General features: G+C 33.5%; 1 protein-coding gene across 1 annotated transcript in view; it reads right to left on the bottom strand.

The window, feature by feature from the left end:
* LOC146141262 (uncharacterized) overlaps nucleotides 1–11,642 on the bottom strand; it is a 76,254-nt gene extending 64,612 nt beyond the window's left edge. The window contains exons 1-5 of the mRNA XM_083392239.1: nucleotides 11,399–11,642; nucleotides 10,109–10,187; nucleotides 8,600–8,724; nucleotides 7,650–7,759; nucleotides 276–358 (exon numbers count right to left, since the gene is read on the bottom strand). Coding sequence (XP_083248365.1) covers nucleotides 276–358; nucleotides 7,650–7,759; nucleotides 8,600–8,724; nucleotides 10,109–10,187; nucleotides 11,399–11,509 — 508 coding nt within the window. The 5' untranslated portion in view covers nucleotides 11,510–11,642. The remainder of the gene's footprint in view (nucleotides 1–275; nucleotides 359–7,649; nucleotides 7,760–8,599; nucleotides 8,725–10,108; nucleotides 10,188–11,398) is intronic.
* Between the last annotated feature and the right edge of the window lie 3,584 nt (nucleotides 11,643–15,226).

The raw sequence follows: 15,226 nt of genomic DNA, 5'->3' as shown, positions 1-15,226 counted from the left end.
CTACATGATATTCGGAAAAACACAATTCGGAATAAGACCAAAAATAATAGCGAATATTCGGAATAACGTTTAGATCGAAATAAGTCCTCAACCCGTCGGAATAAGACTAAACGGCCAGAATAAGGCCTACATAGTCTAAAAAACAACCTTTAAACCCTCCCCAACTTCATCACTAACTCCACTAATAATTTTAACCCCTCAACCACCGCTTAAACTTTTACATAAGCCTAACAGCGCTTGTAGAATTCGTATAAAAATACAACAAAGCTACTTACTTTGGTAAACGAGTATAATTGTGAAATTTTGTTCCTTGCTGGTGTCCACATTTTCTGCTGTTGCTCCGCCAATTTCAAGAAGCCTAAAATAAAGATAAATTAAACAGATTAAAGCGAGCTTAACAAGCATAATTCCACCGGCTTTCTAGTATTGGTGTGTCCGATAATATCGGATCGGAGCCGATACCCGATGCCGGATTAATTTAGGTTCAAGATTTGGAATCCAACGCAGCAATTTCTTCCTTGAAAGTTAAGTTTTTCAAAACAACGTAGGTTAGCAACTGGAGGTAAAAACAAATTTTAACCTTATAAAACAGGGGTTCTTAACTAGGGGTAAGCGTGTACCCCTTGGTGGTACGAAGCACCAAAGAAGGGGGTGTGAAATTATCCGCTATTTAGGCATATTAGAAGAATGCGTAATTTACCAAAAGCAACAACAAAAAAAACATTAGTAAATTGACTGATTGTTTGTGCGTTGTAAATATTGTTGAACTTACAAGACTGTATTTAATGCATGCATTCAACACGTAAGTTATAAATACACTGCGTTTAATTCCTATTATTACAATTTAATTTACTTCCGTCGACAATTGTAAGCAGATACGAGAAAATTTCATGAAATCCCAAAGGATACGAACGCTTAAAAGGTTAAGCAACACTAAAACCTGAGAAATTATTTTGGAATGCTTAAATTGGCTTGAGTGAGAATAGTAATGACGTCATTTAGTTTGGGGGAGGATCGCTTTGTCAAAAAATATCGGGTATCGGGTATCGGAATAAATGTCAAGTATCGGACATCTAGGGTTACGAGGGTTTAAACAAAGCAGTGGGCTGCTGCTGGAAACAAATTCGCTTGTGGTGAGCTTCGAACTAACGATTTCTGTTATAGTGATCCGGTAATATTGGATAGGAGCAGATACCCAATTTATATTGCAATTTTCGCCATGGTATGCGATATAATGAAGGGGTTCCACCTTGAAACTTACATTTATCAAACAATTACCACTGAAGGCATAACTTAACTCAATGCTAAAGCAATTACCTTTGAAGGTTTCAATTTCATATATTTTGCTTGTTTAAGTAAATGATCAGATCGCGACACTTTTATTCAAATATATTGATATTTTTAAAAAAAAAGTCAAGTATCTGTGTTACTTGCAAAGTTATTTTACCAAGATGTATATTATTTGTTTCTGTACGCTTGACCAAAATTGCGAGATCAATTGCTTAATTATAGCAGTAGTAGTTTTAAAATACTTTTTTTTAAATTCAGCCATATTTAAATTAATTTTCCCTTTGAACTGTCTAATGACTAAAATACATAATACAGAGCTACTCAGTCATTGAAAAAGATGCGTTATTGGTGATATCTAAAAAAAACTCAATTAATCCAGCTGATTTTATTAAAAAAAAAACACAGTAAGGAATCTTGAACTTTAAAAATAGATTAACTAAATAAAACAAATACATATAGTTAAGTTTTACGACGTTTGGTTTGCACCTAAACCATTTTGAATTGTGTCTGAAACATTTTTCATAGAAATCTTTGGTATACCATTCATCTAATTTTATCCTTTAAATTCCTGTTTTAATAATATATTCAATCAATTTCAAAAATTTACACAGCCTATCGAGTATTAAATGCATTACAGATTTTTCCACATGTGTTTCTTGCGATTTCATGGCCGCCGCCATTTTGATTTTCCAAAACTTCCATGCAGTTTGATGGAGCGACAACGAAATTATACAGGGGGGTTCTTGAACTTTTCCTAACGCAAAAAATATTTTTTTGGCTCGGCAAGATATTTCTTGGAGATGACGTCATAAAATAAGTAGACTTAAGAACCTGATTTTCGGCCGAACTCTGAAAGCCAAACTCCAAAATATGTAAAAAGACGGGCTAAAGTGTTTTTTTTTATTCTTCTTGGTTTTGAAAACGACGAAGCCAGCAAAAGCAACGGTTCGTCACTGTCCTAAATTTTGCAAACGGATCCATGGGCCCCCTAAAACCCCAAGTAAAAAACCTTGATTTATACAGAAGTATGTAGTTTGCTATGTCAGCAGATTATAAGCGAAAATAGGGGCACTAAAAACAATAATTGGTTGGTAAAACTATTTAATATTTACCAACATTGGTTTGCGTCGTTTAATTTCCATTAAAAGTTGACCTTGTCAAAAGTTAAGACAAAATGTCCGTGAAAATAAATGAGTATTTCTCGAACCTGTGGGTCGCGACCCATAATTGTTTTGCCGTTTAATTGAGTCACCGACTGCAGTAGTTCACATGGCTAGGTTTATTTAGATTGGTGAAAAATTTAAGAAAAATGTGAGTTGGCCCATATTAACTAAATTCAACATTATTTTAGATCAGGGGTCGGCAACCTTTGGCTAGTCGCGGGCCAAACCAACCTCAGCAAGTTATTGGCGGGCCGTAATAAATTTTCACAAAAATGTTGTTATAAAAACGTGTGGTTTTTAATCATTCTAAATCGGGGTCGGACCTAAATGTTTTATGCAATTTGAATAAAAATATTTATTTTATACTAAAAACTTAACGCGCGAAAAATTGCGTTTAATTGGTTTAAATTGCCTTTCAATTTGCAAGGCGTGACGCATTGCGCACACACAAAAGCTAAATTAGACACATTTCTGATACCCTGTGGTGTAATTATATCATAAAAGACGGAAAGCCTTATAGAAGACATGTGAAGAGAAATGGGCCGGATTGCTGTTATACAAGCAGGATTTTCCCGAAGTTTTAAGAAAATTGTTGAAGAAATAGGAAAACAAGGATCATATCATTTAAATTTGAACTTATTAACCCTGCTTTCTTTTTTTTTTCGCTTACAAATCGCTCAGTGAAGATGTTTTCGTCGCCAAAGCTTCGGGTTGCCGCGAAAAAAGCTTGAAAAACACTGTGCTAAAATAAAAGGTTTTTTTGTTTAATAATTTTCAGTTTTCTTGGCGTCTTTCAACAACTCGGGGCATAAATGTTATCGTTCGTTGTAGGAGAAATGTCGGACATATTTGTGATAAAGTTACAAGGGAGATAAAGACGACATAACCGCACAAGTCGTATGTTGGGAGTCTTCCAATATCCGTGTCTTGTATTAAAAGTGTTTGAACAAGAAAATGTCGTGTATTGCTCATGTTCATTGGAGGAAAAAGACGGAGTTACCGCAAATCAAACTAATAGAAATATTTAATTTTTCCAGTATCCAATAATGTGGTGTGAAATCATAAAAGTATTCATTTTAAGAAAAGTTGTAACTATATATAAATGTTTTTCGTTATTTTTAATTGATGTATCAGTTTACCTTAGAAACTATTTATAAATAAATTTAAAACAAAATTACATTTAAATTAATTTTATTTTTTATTAATTTACATTCTAAATAATATATTAGATTTTTTTCGCTCGGCTAACATAATTAATTTAGAAACATTTTGTTTTATTACATTCTTATAACACTTATGTTCTGTTGAAGATAATGTCGTCGTCTCAATTTCGGGTAAACTGTAATTTAACGCGCATTTCAACGTTTAAACTTAATCAATTTTAGCAATACTGGGGACAGCTAATTAGTGTTTCTCACACTGAGATCTGAGATCAGACAAGTGCCGATACTAACACATCGGGTATTTGCTCCGATCCGATATTATCGGACATTCTAGTCAAAACACTTTTATATGTCCGCTTTGCTAAGCGATGTAGCTTCAGTGCAGAAAACACTTAATCTTAAAAAATCTTGCGTGTAGTGCAAAAAGTCTATAGTCTCATTTAATACAACTTTACCTTGTAGCGTTTATAAGCCACACATGCCATAGTTATCGTATGCATAGAGTATTTGGGCAATAAAGTAAAGAATTTTCTTGGGGGTGCATAGGACGGTGGCCCTATAATGCAACAATGAGCAGTAAAAAAAAAACTCTTAGCCACAGCATTTTTAAAACAGTGAATGTACTGCTATCACGCGGCCCAAAACTACATAATAAAACTGGAATATCAAAAAGTAGCTTTTTGATCACTAAAAATTGCTCAAAGGCCCCCATTTGGGCCTGATAAGGCATCTTAAACTGCTTTTAGCCATGACCCCCTTACATTTTTTTAATTGTGAAATTTATAGGGATGACGTCATAAAACAAGTTGACTTAAGAAACCTGCAGTTTCCGGCCCAACCAATGTGAAATTGGGATAAAGTATAAATGCATTTAAGTAGAAAGCACAAAAGCGGATTTTATAGTAAGCATTTTCTTTTAGAAAAGTAATAATTCCATTTTTTTAAATAATAGAATAATATTTTAAATGTATTTTTTTTTAAATAAGAAACTAATACTTTAAATAGACCTTATGTATTCTTTTTAATAATAGACTAATAGCTAAAATAGAACCCAAAACTAGTTCAAGTACCTCCAAGGGGTCCACGGACCTCATTTAAGAACGCCTGCGATAAGTCATTGCGGAAATGTTAAACCAACACCAATGGGCTTTTAAGGCTGGACATTCATCACAGCAGCAAAATACAAAGGAAACTCGCTTGTCACTGCACGTGTGACCTTGACATTGCTCGGGTGACCTTGCCCGTCAAACACGTGTCACAACAAACTAGTCGTAACTTCACGCCGATTGGTTTTCAACAATCCCCGAAACACAGGGATTCTGAGTCTTTTTAAACCTTGTTTCTCCATTTTAATTTACACGGCTCAAAAGTGCAACTGACAAGGCTTAACCAGGACAAAAGCGGCCTGTTTGCACAGCTTAGCCCGGTAACCTCTGGGTGTTTTCGGTTGTCAAAAACTTGTGTATGTTTTCGTTTAGCGATTTTAATTCCAAATCTTTGTCCGGACTGACTGACTCTATAAACACTGTGTGGTTCTTCGTTCGCTACTGTAATCGCATTTGTAGCGACCGTGGCCCCCTTAGGGGTTCGTGGATTACTTTGAGGGGGTCATTTAAGGCCTAATTAAAATCTTGAAAGTCTAAATTAAAAATGGAATTACGTCTATAAAGAAAAAAGTTAATTTCAAAAACGCGTTTGCGCTTTCTACTTAAAGGCATTTAGACTTTGTTTTAGTTGCACAATTGTTGGAATGAAAACAACAGGTTTCTACTACCTACTTGTTTTATGACGTCAATTTATCACGTCACCTCTGAACATTTCGGCAAAAAAATTTAGGCGTTCGGCGTTCGCGCTAAAAACATTCAAGAACCTCTGGTTTCATAACAAGAATAGCACGCGCATACTTTATAGCAGGGACGTGCGATAATATCGGATCGAGGAGGTTTGGCCGATACAAGAATGGTAGTATCGGTTCTGCATCAAGTATCGGCTCCGATCCGATATTATCAGACGTCACTAATACCACTTTAATGTTCCAGGGTTTGCATACAGGTTTTAAAATGCAGTTGCTAAAGGATTGTGGGTTTCTTGTGTTTTGATTCGCTCGACTTGGCTTCATTGCTTAGTACGTGATTTATTGGGTAAACAACACTAAAATATATCGAAGTTGCTATTCAAGACACGAAGTTGTTATTAAGATGAGGGGTTTCAATACTTCTTTTTTAACCCTAAAACTTGTTTGGTTCTAAGTGGATTAGGTTCGGCATGAATTTTTTTGAGATAACGTCATAAAGCAAGTAAACTTATGAAACCTGTTGGTTTTTCGGCAAACAAATATAAAACCGAAAAGAAGTTTAAATACAAGAATGTGTTCTTTTCAATTAGATTCTTTTCAATATGCGTTTCCTGTATTTCAAATTATACAACAAGATTTTTTATGAAGCCTTTATGGAGCCCCTAAAAGTAACCACGGACCCCAGAAGAGCCCTGAATTAATGTGTTTGGCAATCAGGCAGTTCTAGCAAAACAGCTTTTGGAGGAGTTACACTAACTTTTCAGAGAGACGAGAAAAGATTAATGTTCTTTCAATTGTAATTTTGACCTTGGGCGACCTAGGACCACTCAAGCTTGAAAAACTGTACCTAGGTACTCGTTAAGATGGTGATATATTGACCATTATGGCTGACAATGCATTGTTATTTATTGGAACGTACGATTGTTCTGCGTGGAACGTTTGGCTTTGTGATGTAGACAAAGGGCGTTTGTCATGGGCTTAAAAAGAATTAATCCTCGTTAAGGTCAAGAACTGAAAGTTTTTTAGTCAGAAAATAATTTTTTTTAGTAAATTAGATGTAAAATGTGCCAGAAATAAAATACAAAAGGAAGCCTTTAAAGTAAAAGCCTAATTTTTTTTAATCAATATGAGAAAAAACATGTACGTTATTAAGGAAAAAGTGTTGGGTACAAAAGCTGTCACAAAAACCTTCGGCTCACCATATTATTTACAAATTTGAATCAAAACACAGGAACAATGGCTCATGCCTGTTTGCTCTTCCGTTCCATTTAATTGCACCGTTTGGACCACCAGCATAGGTGCAAGAAAACACAGGAAATACACACAAACGTCCTAATCCAATCGCTTTTCAAGTCCACATTAGAGCGACCTCACTAAGTAACAAAGTCACAACTCCCAGGACTCTAACAAAAGAGTTTGAAGAAAGGAAACCAACAGTTATAAGTCAGAGATGGTGGGTGAGATAGGGTGCTCAAGCGAAGTTAAGCCTTTCTAGTTCATTGCCATCCTAAACCCTAGGTTTATTTAGACGCAAGCTACACAAACGTGCTTTTGTGAGAAGGTAGGTTTTGGACACAAATGTTGGCGACATGTTGGAGCTAAATGACACTTTGACACAACGCAAAACAAGGAACTGTCTGTTGGCGTTTTGCTAAAAGCTTGCGCAAAACCAACATTTTGATTAAATTTGACTGGAATTCCCAAATATTTTCACTGAGTGATTGCCATTATATTGTGATACACAAGTTTATGAATGTACTGCTGCTGTCAAGCATTGTATTAATTATAAAGGGTTTATGGGCACAAATTCTTTACAATTATTTTTCACCAAGTTGCAAATTCATATGTTTCACCTCTACCTAATTAAGATTATTTTTATAAAGACAAACAGTAGGAAAAATAGCCAAATCTGAAGGGTAATTCACACATTCTAACCAAAGTACAGAATTACCAAAACTTGAAATGTTTACCTTGAGTTACAGGTATCTGAATGTGTCTTTTTAGATAAAGCAAAATGTTTTGTAATTGGCTACTTGTACATCAATCTGTAACAAAGGTAAAAATCCCAGGAAACATATAACTTTCACAGAGTGATTAGGTTGAATAGGAACACATATATCGCTGCTAATACTTTTGATGACTATTCATATCTAATGGTGTGAACCTTTTATAAGATTCGTAAATTTTAAACAACAAGGTTCCCCAATCATTTGCACGATTAAATAATGCTTCACTTACTTTGTAAATGTTTCTAGATTCTTCTTCTGTACTTTGAGTCCCACCTTCCATCCACAAAATGGCCGACCTTGCTGGCTTTTGGCGACGGATTGACGCCATCTTCGTGGCGCCTGAAATAAAAAATGTAAGATAAGTCGAACCCCGAAGAGCAGTTGTTCGTAATTCAAGTGGTTCACTAGAAAAATTCCGGGGAAACTCAAACAGTTTTTCTGATTATGTTTTTTAATTAGCAGCAATAGAGATATATTTGGTTTACCATATGAGAATGTTAATAACAGAACATAATAAGGGAAAGCTCGCCACTGGTTCAAAATCTTATTGCATTATCGTACGGGTGCTGACATTATTTGTGTTATTGTGTGAGTTGGGTTGGGTTGCGTCAAGTATTAATACATATTTTTTTATTTTGTGGTTCAGACAATTAGGTAATGGAACGTCATAGGAGAAGGCCAAAGACCGATATGTTTATTTTACCATAATATCGGGCAATATTTCACTTCTTCCAATGTATCGGTATTGTTAATTTTGGCCAATATTTTACTATGAAAACATGATATAGATTTTCATGAAAAACTAACAAAATTTCTATTTTTGCAAAAACAAAAAATGTTTAGCATAGGAGTCTACAAAATATAGGTAGATAAACTGAAATGTAATTTGGATTTTGTTTTCCATTAATTAAATGTTGATTTTTTTCAGGTAAATTAAAAAAATCGATAACGATGTTTCATAGTATAATACACAATCAACCCAAAATTAGACAAATGGATTATATAACCTATTAAAATTAAAATATACAAGCCTACTTTAAAAACACTGGTAGTCAAATAAAAAACAACTAAAATATTCCATTTAATTGGATAACAAACTAAAACAGAGAAAGAAACTTTAAAAATAGTAATGGTTTAAAATTATCCATTTAATCGGATTTTATGATAAAAACAAACAACCTCAGTGAAGAAAGCTCGCATCGGAGCTGGAACGTATTTCTTTGACCATTCATATTCATCCTCGGAACACCAGGACCCTGCTTTGGAACTTGCCAGCAAGAACTCGTCAACAACTATCCATTTTCCTGGATAGAACAAAGTTACAGTTAAAACTCAATAAAAAAAATTAAAAAATCAACATTTAAAAAAACATGCTTTTTGTTTTCAATCTAAAAATTTACTTCAAGGCCAACAGCATTTTTAAACTTTAGTCGGTAACTGAGTTTCAACAAAAAACAACCTTTTCTCATCTTATAACTTTATAAAAGTCACCAGTGTCCTGAAATACTTGAACTCCTAATGTTATTTAGTAGTTTAGTAGTAATTTTATTTTTAGACTTTTTAGTATTTCATTAAACTTAGTTAAAACTAAAATTATGGGGCAAAACCAGATTTTTGAATAGATAATTTAGTTTAAGAAAATAGGAATGTCTGTAATATCGTATCACGGCCGATTGATGTTATTACTCGTCCAATACTAGGGTTGTATTGGTACCGATCCGATTCTAAATAAAAATAAAAATTTAAGCCATGATTAGCGCTTCAGCACAGTGAAGAATTTATTAAAAAATATTTTGTTAATATCTGGAAGTAACTAAACTTTTTAATACTAAGAAATTTCGCAAAAAATGCCAAACAATTTAATTTCACCTGGTTTGCTTGCCTGAGCACAGTAATGCTGTTATCTGCAATCGGATTTCAAAAGTTTTTGTCCCAAATATCAGGTATCCTAACGCAGAATCAACCCTCAAGTGTTTAGACCTAATAGGAACTTTATAAACACGTCAAGTCAAAAAAAACTTGCACTCAGTCTACAGCCTCAAAGTTAGTTGCTTCTAATTGATTGAGCTAAATGAGGCGCAAACTCTTACAGAAGGAAGTTTTCGGATCAAGTGGAGGGATTAACCTGGTCCTTTCAACACACAATCACTCTTTATCTTTCAAGGGTTTTTGTCTGGCAGCTTAAAGTGGCCTCACAGCACAATGACAAAGTCAGCTTTTTTTTAATGTGTTTTTGGAAATATGTTTTTTATTGATTTTTACTCTGAATACTAAAAATGAGTAATTGCATGTCATTTTTTTCAACTGTTACAAAAACAACTATAAAATAAACAGTTGATGTTCACCAAAAATTATTTAAAAATTAGAAAAAATAAAGATGCACACATAAAAATTACAGAAAGTTTAAACAATATTTTAATGATGTCTAATTTTATTTTAATCTGAATAAAATCTGGTATAGTAGAAATAAATAGCTTGTAGCTAAACTTAGACTATAAATAGGGGATTTTTATCCAAAAGAAATATTTGGTGTAAATCAAAAATAAAATAAAATGAAAAGTACCATTATAAAACTAGAACGGTGTTTATGTAAATGTAACATGATTCAGTCAAATTGGTAGCCTCACTGGTATTATATAATGTAAACATATTTGGAAACATATATATTTTTTATTGTCACTTTGTTACCTGAAGCTAAGGCAGAAAGATATTTGAAGCTTTTACATGGTTTCTTAGCAACAAGATGTGTGCATTCCGGTGGAAAATCCTGGAAAAAGACACAAAATTTACTGGAATAATTAATTTACCATATTATTCTTAGTTGATAGCCGTATTTATTTAAATAGCCGTATTTGTCTTCTTCAAAAACTGAAAACTAGTGGAGTGTTGACAAATTATATTTAATGTTAATGGGCTATATATAATATAGAATTAACTGTTTGATTGCCTTCAATGTTTGGCATTTAAAAGAAAAACTGGATAGCTATAAATTCCTGATCTGATTTAAAAAAAGTATTTAGTAGTTCCAAGATACTTGTGGACCAGAGCCCCACATGAAAAAACATTAAAAAGTATGTTAAAAAGCTAAAGTATAACTTATTTAAACACTAATCAAAGTAATTTAGCTGTAAGTATAAAACGAATTATTTTTACACAAAATGTTAAAAACAAGCAAATGGTTTTAAATTTTATCGAGATCCATTACTTTCTATCAAGGCTGCCGAGTTAGTTAACAGTACAGAGATATTTTTGTTCAAGAGTTAGACTCTGGTTGTTTTTAACTGACTCCACAGCCCTGCTTTTATAGATAGTTGTTTTTCTAGCCTGCCTTGCTTGCCCTACAATCCTAATCAGGCTGACTGATTTTGTTAACCGAAGATCACATTAAAAGGTCACATTAAAAGATAATACGAGTAGGTATCGAAATATCTTAATAATCAAGATGATGTTGATCTACTCGACATTTTTTTGGCTTTGCAATTCATCATCAAGTCCTTTAAAGGCATAAAATTATGATTTGCTTGCACTGTAATCCTGCCCGGGCCAACTGATTTCGGTAAGCTTCTCCGAAAGCATCTTGTGTACTATATATATTATATGGGTGTTGGTATCATTGGTCAGTACGAACTCCTGAAGAGCTTGTTCAGAGATCTCGATAAAAGTGAAATCAAATGACTCTGTGATATGTTACAATTGACCCCTAGTTGTAAACTCCTTAAAAGTAAACACATGTATGGCCAACACAATAACAAACAAATGCTTTTAAAATATATAAAGATACAGCTAAAAAAAATGTTGAAGTTAAATTGGTCCCAGTCAACTGATAATACAAACTTGCATATCAAAACATCTTTATTAAGATGATGTCTATTTATTGCATATATTTGACTTTGACATTCATTGTTAACCCACATTACAAATCCGTGTCTAGTGAACAGAAATATAAAGTTACCTCCATTACTTTCTATTCACACTAACCTTTTGGCCGAAGGGAGCGCAAATTAAAACTCCGTTGAGCTTCTTTATAATCGAACATAACTTGAGTCTTTCATCTGGTGAAAATCCAGTGAAAGTGAATTGATGAGACATTCCAATTGTTGCTTAAGGACAGAACCTCTTGACTTATCAAACTCTAGCAGCTAGAGATAAACCTCCATCACATTTTCGCACCGATACCTAAACCCTATTTTTCACTTTTTGACCGTAAATTCCAAACCCATAAGTTTATATATACCTTGAATAAGAGAGTAATTTAAATTATAATAAATTAAAATCCAAATGACATTTCAGTAACTTTTATATTGCATATTAACTAAGGCTAAACAATTTTTTTATTTGTAAAAAAATAGAAAATTTGTTTGTTTTTAAGTGAAAGCATAAAATATCAGCAAAACTGTCTGCTTAACTTTACTGATGCAAATAAATTGGAAGTAGTGGAATATAGGTTGATATTAAACGCACAGCTGTTATATTTTTACTCTTTAGAACAAAATTTAATGTTCTAAATTTCAGACAGGTAATATGATTTACCAGAAAATTTACTCGAAATATTTTGATGGAACAAAAACTTTTAAACACTATATACGGATCTGTTCATAAGTTTAATGGTGAAAATAACGGCCCGAATAGACGTCTCACTGATGATGGCATTAGAAATTGCCGAAACGTTTGAAAATAAAGCATGTCGCTTTTAACGTCTATTTGGGCCGTTATTTTCACCAAAAAACTTTTACAACTACAATTGGATTTGGAGAAAGGCAAGCAACAATTTAATAATACAAATATTTATGTTTTTGCAATGGCTTTTCCTTGAGCTTAGTGATTATATTAATTTTATTGGCAACCTAAATGTTGGATATTATATTTTACTTTTGATACTGATACCTAAATATTTTGAACAAAAGATATCCAATCGGATACTGTAGCAGTTAGACTACTTTTACGTCACTAAACACGTGACCGTTGTCCACTGACGTGTGACCGCCGCGCCTAGCGAATTGCTTTTCCGCGTTTCACAATTAATTCTACTATAGGCTTGATACTGAAAACGTCTTACTGATTAGCGGCTTGAATCACCGCTCTGTTTATCGCTGTGTTTCTGAGATTTGTGAAATATACTCAAAGAGCAATTATCTACTGAGTGGATTATCTTTGCCTAGAGTACAAGAAGTTAAGGACAGGTATTCTAGCGGCCTGCTCCTTTGGAGTCGGATTAAGAACTTGTAAGAGACTTAGGCAGCCGTCGGCTCTCATCTGCAGAGCCAGCAGCCCTCTTACACCTCCCCACAAACTCTCTGTGACGCTAAAGATACAAAATGCTGTTATTACCACGATCAAAAAATAAGATTGAACCTTTCAAAGCAAGGTTATCAGGCTAAAATATGTTTTAGCAAGAATTTTCCAGTTGTTAAAAGGTATATACAGTTATACTAAATATATAAGCAATGTGCTTACATAACTTTAAAGTATATTTTATGTTACCCCCAGTTAGTGATTTTATGTCTATTTTAACTACTTTTGTGTCTTGGTGAATAGTAGGGTTACTCTCAGAGAATGTTTCGACGGCAAATTCCTGGGATCTCCTGCGAAATAACGATACGGAATCTCTGGAAATTTTGTTTTGTATTTCCGGTTATTTGGCAACATAGAAAAATGTTAAAAAAATTGTCGTTTTTGACTGATATAAAAAAAATTATCAAACCTATTAAAGTCTTTGTCTGAGCTGCTTTATTTGCGCTTGCCAGTGGATAAAATTAATTAAATTTATTTTACCAATAAAAATGAACCCTGCATGTGCTGGTTAGCTAAATAAAAACAAATAAGTGTGCAGCCTTTATTAGGAGAAAGTCTTGTAAGATTGCAGAAGCTATGCTACAGAACATATATGAGCTTAATTAAACATTTGCAGCTAACATAAAGTAGTTTTAAACATCATAATGACGTAATTAGGGACAAGGAAAAGTCAAATAATTTCGTCGGAATTCCCGGGAATTTTTATTTTTTAATCCCGTTTTTTGGGAGTGAAAAAATCCGTAAAAAGAGGAACCCTAATGAATAGCCTCTTCTAATATTAAATTGCCAACATAAATTTTGAAAAAAAGTTGAAATTTCAGAGGATTCCAAACCTTAGTTTTAAGCAAACTGGTTGATCATTATATATGTTGTGATTTGTACAGTTATTATTTACTTCGCTAATCGCATAGTTAACAAATATGATTGCTACATATTTGTAGACAAGAAAATAAGAAAGAAGTACTTTATATCCCTTGTTTACCTTCCAAAGTTGCTACTAACTGAGTAAATAATTTAAAAACAATCAAATTTCTGAGTTAAGTTTCCAAAACATTTCTCTTTAGATTTTTAAAATACAATACAAATGGGAATTTCCCTAAATACAGGGCGGTTTTAAATCATTAGTCAGCAAATATTTTACCGTTTACCACAAATATTGGCAAACTTATTCACAAATTTTCTGATCGGCTAATCGCTAACTAATAATAATAAATTAAGTTGAACAAATACTTAAATGAAGTTAAAAACTATATGCGGAATACATTTAACAAACGAATTATGTTCTATGAATGGCTGGAATTGAAAAAACTTACTTCTTTATATGACCTTTTCGAAAAGGCAAATATAAATCTGTTTTAAGGTAAAGTTAATAAATACATTTTTACGATTTCAACAGACTCAAATAACCTTGTCTTGAATATTTTGTAGTCTGGAAAGAACTAACGATTTCACTTGAGTGAAATGTTTGTACTTTAATTACGTCTTGTGTTTTATTTGCGTTTCAAACTTAAAAATGTTACTGAAAACACTTTTTTGTCTGTGCGTCATTATCATGTTAGTGCGATTTTAGAGGCGCTGTATAATCGAACAAGTGTAAACAGCAACGCACTTCTGATTGTTCGGGCATATGATTACAGCGTATTCAATTGAGGCTAAAGTGTTAAATATTTCACCTTCATTTCCTTTTCCTTGCTGGGCCGATCTGGTTAATCCAGTCGGCAACTGATCAACAAATCCCTTATTTTCCCTAATTCAGTCACCTTTTCGCTTTATCTTTTAACGCGGGAGGGTTACAAATCAACTAGAATTACCTATTTGAACGCTATACTTGCGAGACGTGTTTTGCTGCGCTGGTAACTGTTTTTATTGAAAGCGCAGCTATGCTTAAATTTTCAATGGTACAATAATACCCTAAGTCTAAAAATATGCTCCTCAAAATGCAATGGCGGTTTGTTTAGTTTCGAATTAATGAAGCCAGACAGTATGATGGTCAATGAACCCTGTTGGAATATGCACATGTATAAAAAGCAGCCAGCGATCAACAAAAGAACTCAGTCAAGGTTTAGGAGCGTGTCAGAAGGAAGTCTTGAATAATGAGTCCTTTCCTGCTTCTAAAAAACAATGCTTGGTCCGTATGGTCGGTAACCTGGCTTGGAAGGCTTGTATAGTTGTATACGACTCCAGACCCCAGCCATTATGCTCCAATGGTTTGTAAGTTGCGTTCGTTTAAACTTGACGTTCACTTGGCTTTCAAAGTTCTTCTAATGGAGTTTAAGTCCAACAATATCAGGATAATTGAAAAAGAGCAGAAAAATATTTTCTTTTGATAAAAAATGTGCATCGCAAAAAACAAGGTTTACACAGTTCAGGTAAATGTATGCAAAGTGATACGGATTTTATCCAAAACATTAAAATCCCTTTAAAGTGACACAGTGGGCGTTTCGATACAAAAAACGAGAAGCACGTGATTGCCAAAACTCAGTAATAACAAAATAGTGAACAATGCACTTTATA

This window comes from Ascidiella aspersa, chromosome 6, assembly GCF_963924565.1.
Source record: "Ascidiella aspersa chromosome 6, kaAscAspe10.2, whole genome shotgun sequence".
Lineage (NCBI taxonomy): Eukaryota > Metazoa > Chordata > Ascidiacea > Phlebobranchia > Ascidiidae > Ascidiella > Ascidiella aspersa.
Note: the sequence above shows the minus strand (reverse complement) of the source record. Positions and strands in the feature narration are given on the sequence as shown.